This window comes from Styela clava, chromosome 14 (assembly GCF_964204865.1).
Source record: "Styela clava chromosome 14, kaStyClav1.hap1.2, whole genome shotgun sequence".
Classification (NCBI taxonomy): domain Eukaryota; kingdom Metazoa; phylum Chordata; class Ascidiacea; order Stolidobranchia; family Styelidae; genus Styela; species Styela clava.
Window position 1 is genome coordinate 12,601,788 of NC_135263.1, and position 17,128 is coordinate 12,618,915.

The 17,128-nt window shown below is 33.2% G+C and overlaps 1 protein-coding gene across 2 annotated transcripts in view; it reads left to right on the forward strand.

Moving 5' to 3' along the window:
- LOC120341096 (uncharacterized) overlaps positions 1–17,128 on the forward strand; it is a 48,733-nt gene that overhangs the window by 22,997 nt on the left and 8,608 nt on the right. For both annotated transcript variants that reach the window (XM_039409531.2, XM_039409532.2), the window contains exons 5-7: positions 3,602–4,015; positions 4,167–4,383; positions 4,752–5,766. In XM_039409531.2, coding sequence (XP_039265465.2) covers positions 3,602–4,015; positions 4,167–4,383; positions 4,752–5,517 — 1,397 coding nt within the window. In that variant the 3' untranslated portion in view covers positions 5,518–5,766. The remainder of the gene's footprint in view (positions 1–3,601; positions 4,016–4,166; positions 4,384–4,751; positions 5,767–17,128) is intronic.

A 17,128-nucleotide genomic window follows, 5' to 3' on the forward strand; every position in this document is an offset into this window, starting at 1 on the left:
AGATTGCTAACAGATCGTATTTTTATCGTGAAAAAAAAACTAATCAAAGTTTAGGTGTGGTCTATTTGTAAAAAACTTGAAAAACTAAATGAATATAAATAAAATTTACACCTAAAAATAAAACTAATGAGCGCACATGTTTTTGTTGCGGTGTAATTTTCCGTATTACTAGAATGAAAATTGATAAGGTTATGGATTGTCAGTAATAATTTTATATTTATGCAAGATTTATGAAATTTTCCCCAATAGTTTTTATTTTTAACTCGTCCTCAGTGTGATTTAAGGACGTGGTAAATTGATAATCAGTATACTTTTTCGAAAATTTCGTCCATATAAAGTTACTTCAAGTTAGTAGCGAATTTGGGTGGTCGCCAGATTTCTGAGTCATAAAATGAACACACAGATGGAACATTGATATGTTTTTCGTTCATGTTCAAAAGTACAAAATTAGCTTCATCATATAATGTAAGATCCCTATAAGTCGATTTAAATTGTTGCTTTGAGATGTACATGACATGCTTCTATGTCTTTTACAAGCATGATTTACAAAACATTGTGCTCTGAATATTCCTGTTTCATTTTATGTCCAATCATACGCGCACTAAAATGTTCCCAGACTTGCATCAAATTTCTATCGTCGGTTATATGTGGTTTTGTGTGCTATGAAATAACATATTAAAATTATACCAAACAGCAGCACGACGTATCGTCGTTTAAATTACCACGGGGATTAAATGTGCAATATAGATTGGTGTTTAATCGGGGTTGTTCAAATCAAATAAAAAATAATCACTTTTAAAGATTTAATATAATCTACTGAAACCGCCAAATAGATATGTTTTTCGAATGTATGAATACGTGAACAATAAATGAAGTAGAGCTAAGATAAAGAAAACAATGTTACAATTCGATATTTGATTTAGTTTATCAACACATCACTTGGTACTTCAGGAAAGTATAGCGGAGAAATTGCCGTTGGTGATATCCATAACAACAATACGCTAACATATTAACAAACCCTTTTCAATCCTTTAGTCCTTACGAATATGGTTAGGAAAACCGAAGGCTTGTGACAGTGTGAAAAATATAATATATATATGGGTATAAATGGTATCAGAATGTTTTCGAAATATGTTTCAAATTGTTTTAAAATACCTTACAGTTTGAGAGTAAACGACACTAAATAAAATGTCAAACGTTCATAAAAAAGGTTCGTTGGCATTCTTACAAACTCACTCCCTACAAATTGGTATGACTATTAATTTGTGATAGAATACAGCATGATATGCGCAAGGGAAATAGAATTCCAAAAACGTGACGGAATTTTAGTGATATGGGATTCTGTTAGGAGTTTTACTATTTTGAAAATACGTATTTATTACTCGCCAGGCTAAGTCACTGAATATCGTCAAAATATCCGGAATGCATCTAGGATTTAAAATGACATTTTCTTTTTATTTATCCAACTAAAATAATGATGTTTGTTTTAAAATAAATGTGGTGCCTTCATTACATTCTAATGAAGCAGCTTTTACATTTTAAAATAAATGTGGTGCCTTCATTACATTCTAATGAAGCAACTTTTACATTTTTAAATTAATATTGAGGTTTGTTCTCAGCAAACAAATTCTTAATTGTCGTTATAACAAGTATTGATAAATTGGCATTTACATACAATATACAAAAACAATATTTCAACGGCCCGATTTTTAAAGAATTTAATTTTTAATTTTTATTATTATTTATTTTTATTATTATTATTATTATTATAATTTAATTTTTAAAGAATTTAAAGAATATTGAGACAATTAAAATGAGAACTATATATTGTAAACAATATTGACAAAGTTGTACATGCTTAATATGAAAAAAACACGTAAACCCAATCCTAATTACCTTCCCAGATGTGGGTGGCACAGTTAAAGTTGGAACGATATAAAATTGTTAATTTTAAGTATCCAAGTTTGATGCAAATGAGATGAAAAAAGGAAAAAACAAGACTAATACCCACAAAAATGTGGGACATCGAATTGGTATTTTACTAATAAAAAATAATGGGTTTTAATTCTAGGAAGCTTATCGCTGTCCTTGTATAGTCAGTCAGTGCAGCTTGGTCATGAAATTTTGATTTAGCCTAACCTCATCCACTTGATACTGTGGCCTGATGTCACCTGAACCTCTTGTCGCAAATTCTAGGAACAAGTAAAGCCTTTAAATATAGGTTTGCAAGTACCTTAGACATGACTTACCTGGGCGGATTATTCTTAGGGTCACTGTGGAGAATTGATTTCAAAACTTCAAATAAATTTGTGTTGCGCACAACTTTAAAACAAACAATTTAATCATTTGAACTCGGATACTGAGAACTGAGATTTTTAAAAGATTTATAATGAGATTCAAAACTTTTTCGTTGCGTGGGGTAATAAAAAACTCCTAAAATCGTCACTTTAGGTCAGTAGGATTCGGATTATTTCAAACCTATTTGATTTATAAAACCAGAGCAGCTTTCTTTGGGATGAAACAAAAAAAAGTTGGAAATATTAACGATGATGATTACTTTTGATATATATATATATATATGCAAACAGAAATCTCAAATTATTATATTATTATTAAACCATATTTATTCCAATAAAAAAACTTCAAAATCTCTGGAAAGCAAAATATTTTTCCTTCTAATATATGTATTGCCATACTGATTTAATATTATTTTTATATTCTCTATACGTGATCTTTCGCATACATAGTATAAACCAAATTAAAATCCCTCTTCAGACATAAGCAGTATTAAGTATTTAACATTAAAATTCCTCATTCTTTTTCTTTTTGATACGAGTAAGTATTTCATCATCGATGCCTACGGGTAAATGATATGAAGATATGATTTCATTGTAAACAAATTTCACCAAGATGTTGAATAATCAAGTAATATTGAATGTCATATTTCCTGTGAAGAATTGGGAATAATTGTAAGGAAATTCGATTCACTTTATGCATTTTTATAAAGTGTTCTTGGTTATTTCGATTCCGGATTAAATCGGACTCATGTAATCCATCTATTAATATCTGCCGATCTTAACGATAAATTACGTATTCCTTACTAAGGTATTTATTCCCGAGTACATAGCCTCAAATAAAAATATAAATAAATAAGCTGATGTCAACCTGGTTTCACGCCCTTTTCAACTCTTTTATCAGACATGGAAAACTTGTTTCGGTACTCCCGTAGTATATGTACCAGGTTAGGGTTATGCCATACTTTTATTCCGATTTTCCTTATTGTAGACTTTCACGAGTTCAGGGACTGTCTGTGTTAGTCAATAGAATACACCCATAGGTTTTAGTCCCTTTACACAACTTAATGTAAACACGCGAACAAAATTTGTTACCTGCATATTGGTACACGTACTTCTGAAGCGCCCTTGTTTCTTTACTCGAGGGTGAGGGCCTGTCATGTTATCTGAACAAAAGCAAGTATACGAATCATTCTGTCAAGTTTAACAATGATTAAATTTTAATTCCAATTATAAAAAAAATTAAATAATAATTTTTTAGTTTTTGGCCACTTTGATTTGAAAAGATAGATCCTTTTCTATTTCAGGATTTCCACATCTGAATACTACATTCAAAACATCAGATTTGCTAGAAAAACAGCATGCAGATGATATTCAAATAGATCATGCAACGGAACGAAATATTTCAAGAAAAATCTCTCAGAATGGTTTGAAAGAAGACAGATCTGTAATCAATGCAGAATCGTCTTCCACTGGTGATTTTGACGGTAAAAAAGAAAAAGTTTCAACCAACAAGAGAGATGAAAGGTCTGGTGGTACAAGGTACACTTTCATATCTTCCAATGACACACACGCAACATACACTTGCAAATCAGATTTCGATCAAAAGAATCCAAGATCGGATAGAGAAATGAGGAATGTGACCTCCGAAGACGGTGAGGATGTCAAAATCTGCGACGAGAATGAGGAAAAACCAACGTCCCTCTCAATGCCATCATCTTGTAAGTAGAATGACTTTCCCTAATGATAAACAAATTTAGTCTTTAGTAATTGTCAATAAAATTAATAATATTCGTAATCGGTTTATTTCGTTAGTCATTTTTTGCAGACAATAATATTTAGTGTCTACCATTTTTCAATTTTTTATTCCAGATAATGATGTTTTGTCGACCATACGATCTGGAAATGGAATTTCATCCCCGAAAGACAACAACTCACAATATCGTTGTAATGGTAGTCAACAGCAACAACAATCAAGCTGGTTGGCTTCCACGAGAGAATTGAAATGTCGTCTTTGTGATTTTATAGCAAACAATAATGCTTCATTACAGGAACATATGTCGATTCATAAGGAAGATGGGATGTATAGGTAAGAAATATTAGATTTTACATATAGAAGCAAAATATGTTTCTTGAGAGGATCGACTGTTTCCATGTTTATTTCAGTTACCTAAGTTTAGTTCTCAAAGTCACAAAATTATCAAGTGAGCAAAAGTGAAGTAGGATTCAGCCATTACTTCATCAAATTTTGTGTTACGTGGACGCCATTATACATGCCTATTTTTCATTTTAGTAACTGAACCTTAATTTCTTGTACAGGCTATATAAACCTAATTCTTAAGTTTTGCGTTTTTTGCGTACGTTGTCGTCCGTTCGTTTGGTTTTTGTAGTGTTGATGAGAAAAAGTTAAAAATAGACTTGTTCTGTAATGTATGTAAACAAATGTCGTCTTCATAGGTGCCAACACTGTGATTATCACGGTAAGAATCTCAGTAAACTGATCGAACACATTCGTATTCATACTGGAGAACGTCCGTTTCAATGTGATCAGTGTAGTTATGCTGCAAAGCGTAAGGACAACCTGGCCCAACATAAAAGCGTTCGACACGATAAAAATCGTTTCAAAGGTGCGGCTAGAGTTTTGAAACCTACTGGGTCACAACAAGACGAAGAACATTTTTCGAAATGCAGTCAAGTACCTGTACAACATCGCAATCCTGAATACAGATCCATTTTGATTCCGTCTACAGATACTCTAAACTTGGAATCAAGGCCGTTGAGCGCTCTTACTAACGCATTTTCGGAAAGAAGATCGGTAGCAACGTGCGGTGATTTGCTGTCTAAATTTGGACAAGCAATATCGCCGGCGGCTAGCAAGTACAGTACACGAAACGATGACAAAAACGCTGGAGACTTGTCATCAAATGTAACTTTGACGAAAAACTTTTTTAATTTGTATAACTACCCCACCCAGCCTGTGCTTAATTACGGAGGAATGACTTCATCTTTCATGTACGGACACCCCCTTATAGCTCCGTCTGTATTTTCAACGATTCCAGCCTCGTTATCCATCGGCGACAAACCGATGAACGCCCACACAATGACTTTCTCTTCTCGTTTCCCTGAAACCGCTTCCACGAATCCCATGGCTATAAAAAGCAATTCTCATCTCCAGTCGGGCGGAAGCAAATTCACAAAAACTCTTCAAGAATGTGCTCGATGATTTTTGCAATTAAATTTGAACTGAATATTGAAAAAGCACTGTATATTTTGTAATTTTTTCACCCCGATACCCGTCTTTCATTTTTGTCAAACAACGATCCACGATGACAACGTTCGAAGGTAGCAGAGCTCCGCCATTATCGCCTCGTCAACCATAATATCCAAACCACGTCCACGAAGCCCGGAAGGACCATTATTCACATATACATCACGACAAGTACGAAGGATTCTGCAATATATGAGTGCCATGGTGAGAATTTCATTGGTTTCATATAGGTTAAAATGTTGTATTTTAATAACATAGTAATATTCCAGTTAATAAACAGAATGTTTTCAACACCAAATAGTCGAGTTGGGATTGAATCATTTTTTCCACATGCTTTACAAGAACAAACCAGCTGTCTTTCTCCAAGTTTTTTCGTTTAGCGCTTAATTCGAAACTTATAATGGTAATAAATTATATAATATTGCTTAAAATATTTTATTTCGTTTGATGTCAAAAATAGGCAATTTTTACGTTTACGTAAATATTCCGATATATTTTCATATTATTTTTCAAAGTTCATATGACACATTTTTCCAGTCAAATTGCAAAAATAATGTTTACTGGGAATCAGAAAACTGGTTTCCGAATGCACATAGAAATAATTGTTGAATTTCGTGGTATCTTTATATGTTCACTTTTAAAAGGTTAACTAAAGTACACTCTTCAACTTATAAATTTCTGTCCGTTACAAACAATTCATAGAAAATCTGACAATAAAATTATATCCCGCTTCGTGGAAATTTCAAATCCCTTCACGAAAATAAGCAGCGACTAAATTTTTGTAATCGCGTTTTGTGGGCTGCATAATAAGTAACATTACTTTATTTATACGTTATATTCAAAATTTATTTGGATTGCTTTTTTTCATCTAGACACAATACCAGAAATAATACCAGATAATAAACTGATTTTTATTCAGCTTTTTAGTCATCATATTATTATATAATTTGGAAAGATCAAATTTTTGGAAGCAGTTTCAATTTTGTGAAAATCGTTTATATCTTTTGAAGAGGATTTTAATTCAACTAAGAAAAAATGCGTCCTCCCGACCCTTTTCTTGTAGCAAACATTTGTTTTTAACCGAGACGTAGTCACAATCTTCAACTTGTACAGCGTGATTTGGCATTTTTTCCAATCTAACTAAAGGTTGAGCAAACAATCACTTAATTGTTATTTGTGCTTTGGTCGAATTCTAATCGATATCTAGTTTTAGCTTGACATTAAGTTATGCACCTTAGCGACCCTCAATAAATACAGTCAAACGAAAAAAAAAATCTACAGATATCCCAGATAGGAAAAACTATGACATAATTTTCATAGGCTGTAATCTTGTCTCTAGAACTAACAATGGAATCCCTGTTGCTATCGCTGATCCCCACAAGCGTCACCAAGCGAAGTGAAAAATGCTAATCAGCAATATTTTTCGTGTTTATATTAAGATTCTATGAAATATAAATACATCAATTAATCAGTAATGCCGTTATCCTAGGCTTGACATATTTTTCTAATCATACACGCCGTCAATCATGGGGAACCTGAGTTCGATTGATGTGCCGTGGCCCAAATATAAACTGTGTTAAATCATCTCTGTCATATAGATTTGATGTACATTCGTCAACGTTCGTCAACAATGTTTGATACCTGATAAACTATTCCATTACATTTATCGCATGATTGACTACGGATATTTCTGCTATATTAATGTCAGTGAACGTTTAGGCCTCTCCCATTTGTTTGGGTATTCGTAGATAACACTAAACTTTGAGCTTAAGACGCGATTGGATTTGTCAGTTTGGGCGGAGTTAGGTAGTCACGTCCTGGGGATTAAGAATGAACGGGGTTCCTACAAGTGTATGTATAAACACACGATACTCGTATTAACAACTATTTATCGACAAGGCTTTAACAAAGAACATTCTGGGATAGGATGTTGTGATCTGATTTAGTTGCGAAAGTTGATGCAAACTCGACTGATCTTTTTTTCTTGTTAATCTGAGTCAAAATGGCGCCTGGATCTCAAACTCCGATTAGTGATGTGCAAGATGGTCTTTTCTGTATTTTCTAAAATTTTCATATTTACATAGAGCCTCTATAGCAATTTAAAATGATAAACTTATTGTTCCCTATCTCCGTCTCCCAGCCTGATAGGTATTTCGTCCTTCTTAGGGAGGAATTTTTCTCTGTATTCACTGTTAAATTGCTAATATTCTTCAGTTCTTTATCGCTATAATATATACTTATTATGTATACATTATATACTAATGAAATTGTGCCAAACCGGGAGAACGACTTGTACTGACACTGGATAAGTATCCATTAGTACGAGAGGAATAAAGAGTTCCAAAATTGGCGAAGTGAGAAATTCAACGAAAAAGTTTGGGAACTGCTCGTTGTCTTGGGTAATCTGACACTAAGTCACCACAATTCCATTAAGAAGCTTGTTTTTTTCCATATTCATATTCCAAAGTCGTATATCATTCCTAATCTGAAACATAAATTTGAATTCTACACAAAAGTGTATCCGCATAAACAAACAGTACGACAAACATTGGTTTTTACGCCAATGGGGCCTTGACTCGTACTACCATTTCTGCACGTCCTCGCCATGCTGATACTAATTCCCTATATTGCTGTATATTTCACCTTTAAGCCGTTATTCAACATGTGTTAATACTTGAAAATGTGAGAAGTATACAATAGAAAAAGCGTAGTTCATTGCTGTTTGTTTAATTGATTTCGTACATGTTTAAAATTCTTTGTGAATGCGATTTAATAAATCCTGCAATTGTGGTAACCGGTGATATTACATAGGTAAAATTAAACGATTTAGTTGTCTGCGTCAATTACATTGTAAATATATATATATATATACGTCATGTCATAACATTTAAAAAAATATACCGAATACAAAATTAAGAAATGTCATCTGGGGCGAGGTCAACCAGTACATCTTGTAAAGTAAAATAATTATCACTTTTATATAACGACACGAATCATTTCGATTGCAAACAGGTGCATACGTTTTGTTTTGGTTACCAATCGCAAAAGACATCCGCCATTTTGAATATCGCTATGTCCCCAGTTTCGAAGTTTATGCATTTTGAGTTTAGATTGAAGGTTTGTTTATAGAATATTATAAACAAAAAATATGTAAAAAAAACACGCCCAATTGGAGGAGCGACGTTTGCAGTTGCGGAAGCGAGAAAATTAATATATATTCATTAATTCTATCAATTGGTGCGGCCGTTAAAGGAAATTTGACAAGTTTAAATAGTAATATTACCTTTTCATGCATGATTCATGGATGATGGCTTCACATCTGTTTATCATTCAATTTTAATTAGCAGTACAAAAAATAAATAAACAGTTTCTAGATTGAGTTTGTTTATTTAAATCACAATTTAGGTGATATGATAATATCTTGTTACGCGGAAAACAACCTAAAATTTGCATCTTACTATAAACTAATATTTGCCCTGCTAAACTATTAGATCTTTTTATTTTTTCTCAATTGAACAGCGGGTTTTTTGACAGGCGTGTAATAATGTTAGTACTAGTTAAATGTTGCAACATCGACTATATCGCGCCACCGTCATGAACTTTATATCAGAATCCGACAGCATTTGAAACAAAACTGATAGTAAAACAACTCTAGCTACAGAATATGATGGGATGGACCACAAAAAATGTCCTAATCACTATGAGATGACGTGATTTTAACACTAAAAAACGTATCACTCCGTGTCATTCAATACTCTTGTTAATCATCGCGGGAAACATGAAATCTTGAGTGGCCCAGATTCATATTGGTATAATTCCCACTCAAGGGTATAATTAGTTTGGATTTGCAATCGAATATTGTGCATCAAGGTTGCATAAAACATATTATTAGTTTTTTTTTTTCAAGTTACTCATTGGTGATAACGCGGATTTGCCTAACAGTGACTATTGTAGAATTTTCGGGAGTAAAACATTTTATTCAAAATATAGAAATTTAATGCTTAGGAAGAATAAATAAGCCAAAATAAGTATATTAAAAAAATGGCATTTTTTTGTCTCGGCGCATTCTCAACTTTTTCTAATTTCGAGGTATTCATATTCGAAAAATTCGATTCAGTCAAATAACTTCAACATCTCAATTTGAATATTTAATCTACTATTTTACGAAGTATATGTACGAGCAGATTCTACATAACTGCGTTAGCTATTAATCACAACAAATTGTATACAAAAAAATGCTATCGTTCCACTTGCGGATATACAAACTTAAACAAACAGACGAGAGTTATCTCCACATCAGGTTTATGAGACATTTTTTAACTTTTTGTTGTTTATGTTTATTTGTGTGCATAGTTGATATAATTTAAATTACGCAGAATTCTTTAATTCTATACATTTTTTAAGTAAAAACATTTTTTTATCTACCGAAAGATCGTTATGGCTATGTACATGGAAATATATGCGTCAATTATATTTATATATATCATATATATATTCAGAAAAACATGTATTTTAGAATATGCTGAATTGAACTATTCTGATTTACTAGTATATAAGATTACATGGGATGTGCTTGGTTAGTGTGAAATTAAAAAAGTGTGTAGAGGGTTAAAAGTGATCATATAATGTGAGATTCGTAGTAAAATTGACGATTTCTCGCAAATGACACCGACCAATGTTTGCCATATTATTAAAGTGTGGAGCAATAATGTGGACATAGGTCATTCAACATATTTATGGTCGTCGAAGGGAAGCAAACAAACAATAAACAAGAGTAAAAATAACGATAGTTATCCCTTGGCAAACAATAGGATTCTTTGTAAGTCGTGATAACATAAAATAGGTCTGTTAGCCAGCACAGAGGTAGGCTATCCTTAAGCAACTTTCAACATTACACAATTTGGCTGGAAATATATTATTGAACATAACGACACAACTATATCATTTGTTTCAAACATGCTAGTCGATATGAACCATTTAGATAATCTACCATTCAAGACCTGACGAATACGAGCTTTAACCTTAATCCTATCTGTTTGTGCTACCCACAAGTTTGTATTTGAAATTATTGAGATGATATCCTGCGCCAGTATATAAACGACATCGAAAAAAATAGGAATGATCCACAATTCAATATACATATTATAAATAAAACCGTTTTTAAAAATAGTAAAACTAGTTATTACATTTTCAAGTTACTTACTTAAACCGTGTTTTTATTCGTGAAACAGATACATCACTTTTTCTCTATCAGTTCAAATTCGTTACATGACGAACTGAAACTGCCTCTATTCAATTCCAAGAATCTCAGGGACGAACAAAGACCTTCAACGATAGCAATGTCTGGTGTGACCATATAGGTCCACAGACGCAGATCATTTCTGAGAAAAATCGCATTCCCAGCCTCCCTTGCTCCGAAATGGAAAAACACGCTTCGGAATGTCAACACCCCGGTGCAGATTGCCTTCGTTATATTTAACGGCCTTGACCGCAATTCCAATAAGCATTCAGAATGCAGGATTACTCCCAATACGGGGAGAGATAGCATTGCCGATTTTCCATCTTTTGAAAACATGGCGTTAGAACGTTAGATTTGGTTAGTATGACCAAATATTAACTTATGATAAATCAAGGCTTAGATACTTTGCTAGACTATGTTGTTCATTTGATCTAGTGTGGCGTTTTTTAGCAGGAAATCCTTGCAGAGATTGGTTGATAATTGTGGGCGGTTATGAATTTTTGGTTGACATACCATGCCTATACTTTGAATATGATAATAAATATGGATCCACTATTGAATACTGTATTAACCTATAGTCAAGAAACACGCTATATTACGTTAGGGTTATGCAACTGTTGTATTCAATGCAATGACAATGTTGATTTTATTTTTCCTGACGACCCTGTTGCCATAAAACATTTCACGTTGGTGTCACCTTTTAATCACGTCTTTTGCTCCAAACAAGGCACTTCGATAACTTTTTGGAAAAAATCCTACGAAATATTTTTTACAACGTTCAGTTTGTAACATCACATGTTATATTGAGTTGTTTTACTGGGGAAGCGCGCTATATTCCAAATTTCATCTCGATTCACATTGGCTTTCTGTTTCAATTTTCTGAATTTCATCGACCTAGTTTGTTTTTATTTGATTTCGCGAAATACGGCCACCGTAGCTATTGAAAGGAGATTCAAGACTAATAAGAACTTAGGACAATCAAATAAAACGCGTTACAGCATTATTCTCTGAACCCCATAAAAACTCGGAAATTGGGTATAAAATAAACTTTGTGGAAATTGGTATTTTGTGGTGGCATTTGTGTATTCCGAGAAACTGTCAAGTTTTACTGTACGAGGGTAAACTGTAAGGCATTTTTCAGCGTTTTGAAAAAGCAAAGGAGTAAGTACAAAAGGTTTCAAGCTTTTTCTCTGGTTTAATTTAATTCGTTCGTTTCACATCAAGACAACAAGCGAAAATTCAGTAAACTAAAATATATACAATCATATGTGCCGAGTAGTTGACAACAAAATTAAAGTTTTTTTCACAAAATATAGTTTATGCGAACTGTGTAGTAAGAAATTAATAATGAATTTCACTAGGTATTCGTTATTTTGTTAGTCACGTCACGCTAAGACACGCAATGTGTTGTATATATGTATCCCATGACTACAGTGACGCTTTACTGACCCAACCCTGACTTAACAAAACCTAAAATAGATGTTTGTTTGTTTGTAGGTCATTTTTCATCGTTCCATGCCCCTATTTTCAATTAAGATTCACAAATGAATTGATATATTCAACTAATGGCCATACATATATCGTAGATAATTGAGGGAAAAAATAGCAATCTAGCTTAGAATATAACGTAAATTATAGCATATACGAATGGAATATGAGTCCAGATCATGCTCTCAAGAAGTCACACATGTTCTATCGATGGCCCAATTGATTAAGAAAAAAGTAATATTTTACGATACACCAATCAAAAAATCTCAAGCGTTGTTTATATCAAGCATGATCGTGTAATACTACATAATGAATTGGCGATCATAATCCAAAGCGTGGCAACGTAGCACTGACAAACGTAATCTACGGGATGTTTTTCAGTTTGAAAACACTCGAACGGTCATCAAAAGAAAATATTTGTGACCACATTAATGAGCCAATAAAAGTTAGGGATTTTATATTAAGGTAGAACAAACGTGCTCGCTTTATTTATTCCCCAGAAAAGACGAGCGAGTTATTTCAATAAAACCCACAACGCACAAATCAAACTTATGGTCGTTTAAACTTCTAATTAAAGAAAGTTGAATTTTAACCCTTAAGACCCGGGAGATTGAGTGAATAGAATAGATTAAATCAATATTGAATTTTTAATATTTTCCCCATTTGTATATTAATGAAAACTAATTTAACTGATATGTGTTCATTTTCGATTGGAAAAAAATTTTCGTCAACTTTAAAACACTAATTTTTTTAGTGTAGCTTCGGCGATTCAACATGATTATTTACCTTTTTCAAAAACTGAAAATAGGCCTATTTTTTTGTTGTAACTTTGCAAAAAATAGCTTTTGGAGTGGTTGTGGCATGGAGAAATAATTTCCAGTCATTGGGAATTGCTGACCATCTCTGCAGTTGGAAAAAATATGGAGGTGTTAGTAGATAGCAGAAATCTTCAAATATTTTTTTCATTGAAAATTAGTGTTTAAATTTCATATTCCATATAAAATAATATTCCAGATATTGGTGATTCAAGAGGGTTAAGCATCACTTTAGCACAAATGTCCAGTTGTGTATTCTCGGTACTTGAAATCTGGGCGCGGTCCCTGTCGTCCATCTACGAACCCCTTCAAAGGTAAATTTTGTCTATTTGTTTCTCCGGAAAGGGCATAACCAACTCAATAGGTCGTATGTTTACCTAGCAAACAAGGGGTTTAAGTATGTCCACTCTACTGTACACACAAATAGCCCGAGGGTAATTAGTAGGAATGCTAGAAACGCAATTCCAAATAACCTCGTCTTAGTTTGAGACAATTTATTTACAGTCGTTCGTCTTCTCTTGCTGCACCGCCTTGAAGATGTACGAGTACCAGTCAAAAATGACATGACAAAAGAGATTAAAATGTGGGCAATAAACTTATAAAAGTTCATACTGTGAATACTATAAAATACATTTTACGCCTAATATTAAACACCCTTTTGATATGCTTTGAAATAAGCAATATATATAACAAATAAAATGTCGTTTATTTTTATGAACCGTGTAAGCACACTTTATATTGTGGTAATGTTTAAAATTTTCTCATGTCATCTTGCAAAACGCAATGTCTTTTTCATTTGATGTTTGCTGCGTATTCCAAATTTATAAAGCAGTCATACAAGTTCCAAGCATGCCTGAAATTGTCTAGTTTCAATACATGCAATTTTGAGTTTAGATCGGATACTGCGGGCCATGCTTGTGTAAACGTTAATCTGACATTTATGACCGTTTAAGTTATTTGTAAACCAGTGTTATCTCATACACACGCAAGGTCATGCATAAACCATTGTTAAATTGTCTTTTCATAAGTTATTATATTATTATTGAAGGAATAATATACTATTTACGAAGAAGAGCGTTATTTGTCCGTGCCTTATCTCAACCAACCCTAAATGAATCTTGTCCCTTATGAAGAAAATAAAATGAAATCAATTTATCCACGTATATCGAAGAGAATGTCCATCCGGTATATTAAATCAATAATTACGAAGTTAACCCTTTCACGGTTAATGCTTTCAACAATTCCAGGTATATGTACAAAAAATAGACATTCGTAACTAGGATGGCAGAAAAAGTATGGATATTTTAGAGGCAACGCACTGGAAAGTTTTTAATATGCTATTTCATGCACTCGAAGTAGAAAAATTTAAATCGTATTCATTTTGCAGGTGCTGCAATAATGCATGGTATACTGCAATAATGCAATGCACGATTTAAACGCTGCGATCTTCTTTATTTTCTGCTTGTATAGTTGACAATGTACTAATATCATCCACATTGCAGACTAGATTTCAAAATCAAAGCGAAATGCTTTGATATTCACGTGACAACCATCTCGATGTAGTTTTGCACCAGTGTTTTGAATTTCTGTCCGACAATAAGTAAATTTTCCCGGTAAACTCAATTGATGTCAATTTAACATTTTGTAGATTTGTACTTAAATTGACAGATGAGTAATGATCAAATACATAGATTGGCAAGCCCCCAATACATCCAATATATTGTTCCTGGGATTTTTAATTGTAAAAATCTGTCTCTTGTGACATCATATGCTGCTAAGGGGTCAATGCCTCCTGTTTCGCTAATATATTTGGGAATGTATATATTATTAGTAGAGATGATATAATCTTTAGATGTTTTATAGCTTTTTAGTTGGTTTGAAAATATTCCCCCATGTTATTTACTCAGCTTTGTGGGCAGCGATGGCCCGTGTCGCAAAATGATATTTTATTTGCATAGATCTTATGTGGTTGTTTGGTAAAGTGTATTTCATCTAACAATTCGTCCCTATGTTTTTATAATGTGAAGTAACTTTAATACTGTGTATTAGCTTATGGTAATATAGTGAAGGGACACTGTTGAGAAAGACGCAAAAATACTTTTTTTCTATGGTAAATCTCTAGTTAAACTTAAACGCAAGGGTTTGGATGATATAGTAACATCAAAGGGGATTTCCATTTCCAAATTCAATTATTCGTAAACATGTGAACACTTACTGTTTCGAAATCACAGGGCAATACGCCCTAATCTTAACATGAGAATTTCTGCAGAATTTAATCTTATCATTTTTGCATTGTAATGCAAAAAAAAAAATTGTTATCCAAATAACATTGTTTTGACAAATTTTATTGAAGTATACTATGCCCAAGTTGGACGTACGATTTTGATTTTTCAGCCTAATAGAATGAAACTCCTGCATGGACACTTTCAGGAATTTATTCTGTAACATTTCGTCTGGCTGAAATCATAATTCCTCAGACAATCAGTTATATGATACACTTCCACTAATGCATTCGATTTTAAAGAATATTAATAGTCTTAGCTCCATCGCTTTGATATTTCATTTTAAACTTATGGAGAAAATGCGCGTTAATACATGGAAATAGGACAGAATCACTATGGCTGATTATACTGAACGAGACGTGAAATGCATTGTTATCATAGCTGGTAATTTCATTTGTTCTGAATTTCTAAATCTTGAAACCGTGCGTTCCAGCCTGTATTGCACGTGAAATGATTTGCCCTTACACGAAATCGCCGCGCTGTGCAACTTGATTCATGCGCCACTAATGTGTTTTATCTCGAGTATTATCACCGTTTACAATAACTTTCAATCCTTCCCATTTATTCTATATTATTTCTATATAAATGCGGTGGTTACGGTGAATGTAAATTTGCATATAGCATTTTCAGACGAATTCCAATGATTCCGTAAAATTTGTTAAATAATTCGGGATTTTATATATATCCATCGGATATTCTGCAGTTTTTTTTAATTAAATCCACATCTGGTGGAATGGCGAGAAAAATGACCGGTTTACTGGCCCATTGGTATGCTACGTTCTCGGAATACTTGGCCAAAACCAAATGCTTAACTCAATCAATTAAAACATTGATAATTTTGACACCTTTGTTGTGGAATTGATGAGTATTGTGGAAGTTGTATAAAATGATATAAAACGTTTGTTTGTAGGCCGCTATGAACGAGTTCGTATTAGGTCCAACTAAACACTTGTTGAGCAGTCAAATTTCAGACATTATTTTCCAATCGAGTCTCATTTAAGAGAATGTGGAATTTCGCGTTACAGAGGATAGTAAAGTTGGATAATATTTTCCTACTTTCCAATAAGTCATTGTAATCAAGGACACACTGACTTGATAATGCATTTGTAGGCATTTTTGTTTTTGTGACGTGTCATATTTTGCAATACTTTAAGGTAGTTTGTTTTAGGGTCATAACAGTCAGGGATATGTGTACAAATCAGACCACAGGCTCCATTTGTCTCATTTTTCATTTTCCTTCACACATTTCTCTTAATCGCTACTGCATCGGCGAATAAATCTGGGACAAGATTGGATTATCAGGTTATAATTAGTTCATGCTCGGTAAGATATCGTAATGTACAAATCGGGTAAAATTGTTTACTAACGGAAAAGGGCTGGAGTGGCGATATTATGGCGTTTGGGGTTGACCGCAGTTTACGAAGTCGATAAAACTCCTCTACGTGTCGCCGGCAGAGTTGCATTAGGCAAATACATTTTACCACATTCAGACAGTTGTCTAGGGTTTGTACATAAGACAAACAACACCATAGGTGTCAATCCGGTATAGGATAAGTGTAATCCTTGTCAACATGATTTGTATACATACACGCTACCAAAATTTTGATATTAGCGCCGACAAAAAGTTTTACTTTCGCTCTTGGGCCAGGTTATCTGTACGCTTATGATTTTACCACACAGGCAAAATCTTACACAATAGATCATTACTGTTACATTATTAACATTCGTGCCCGTCGGAAAAT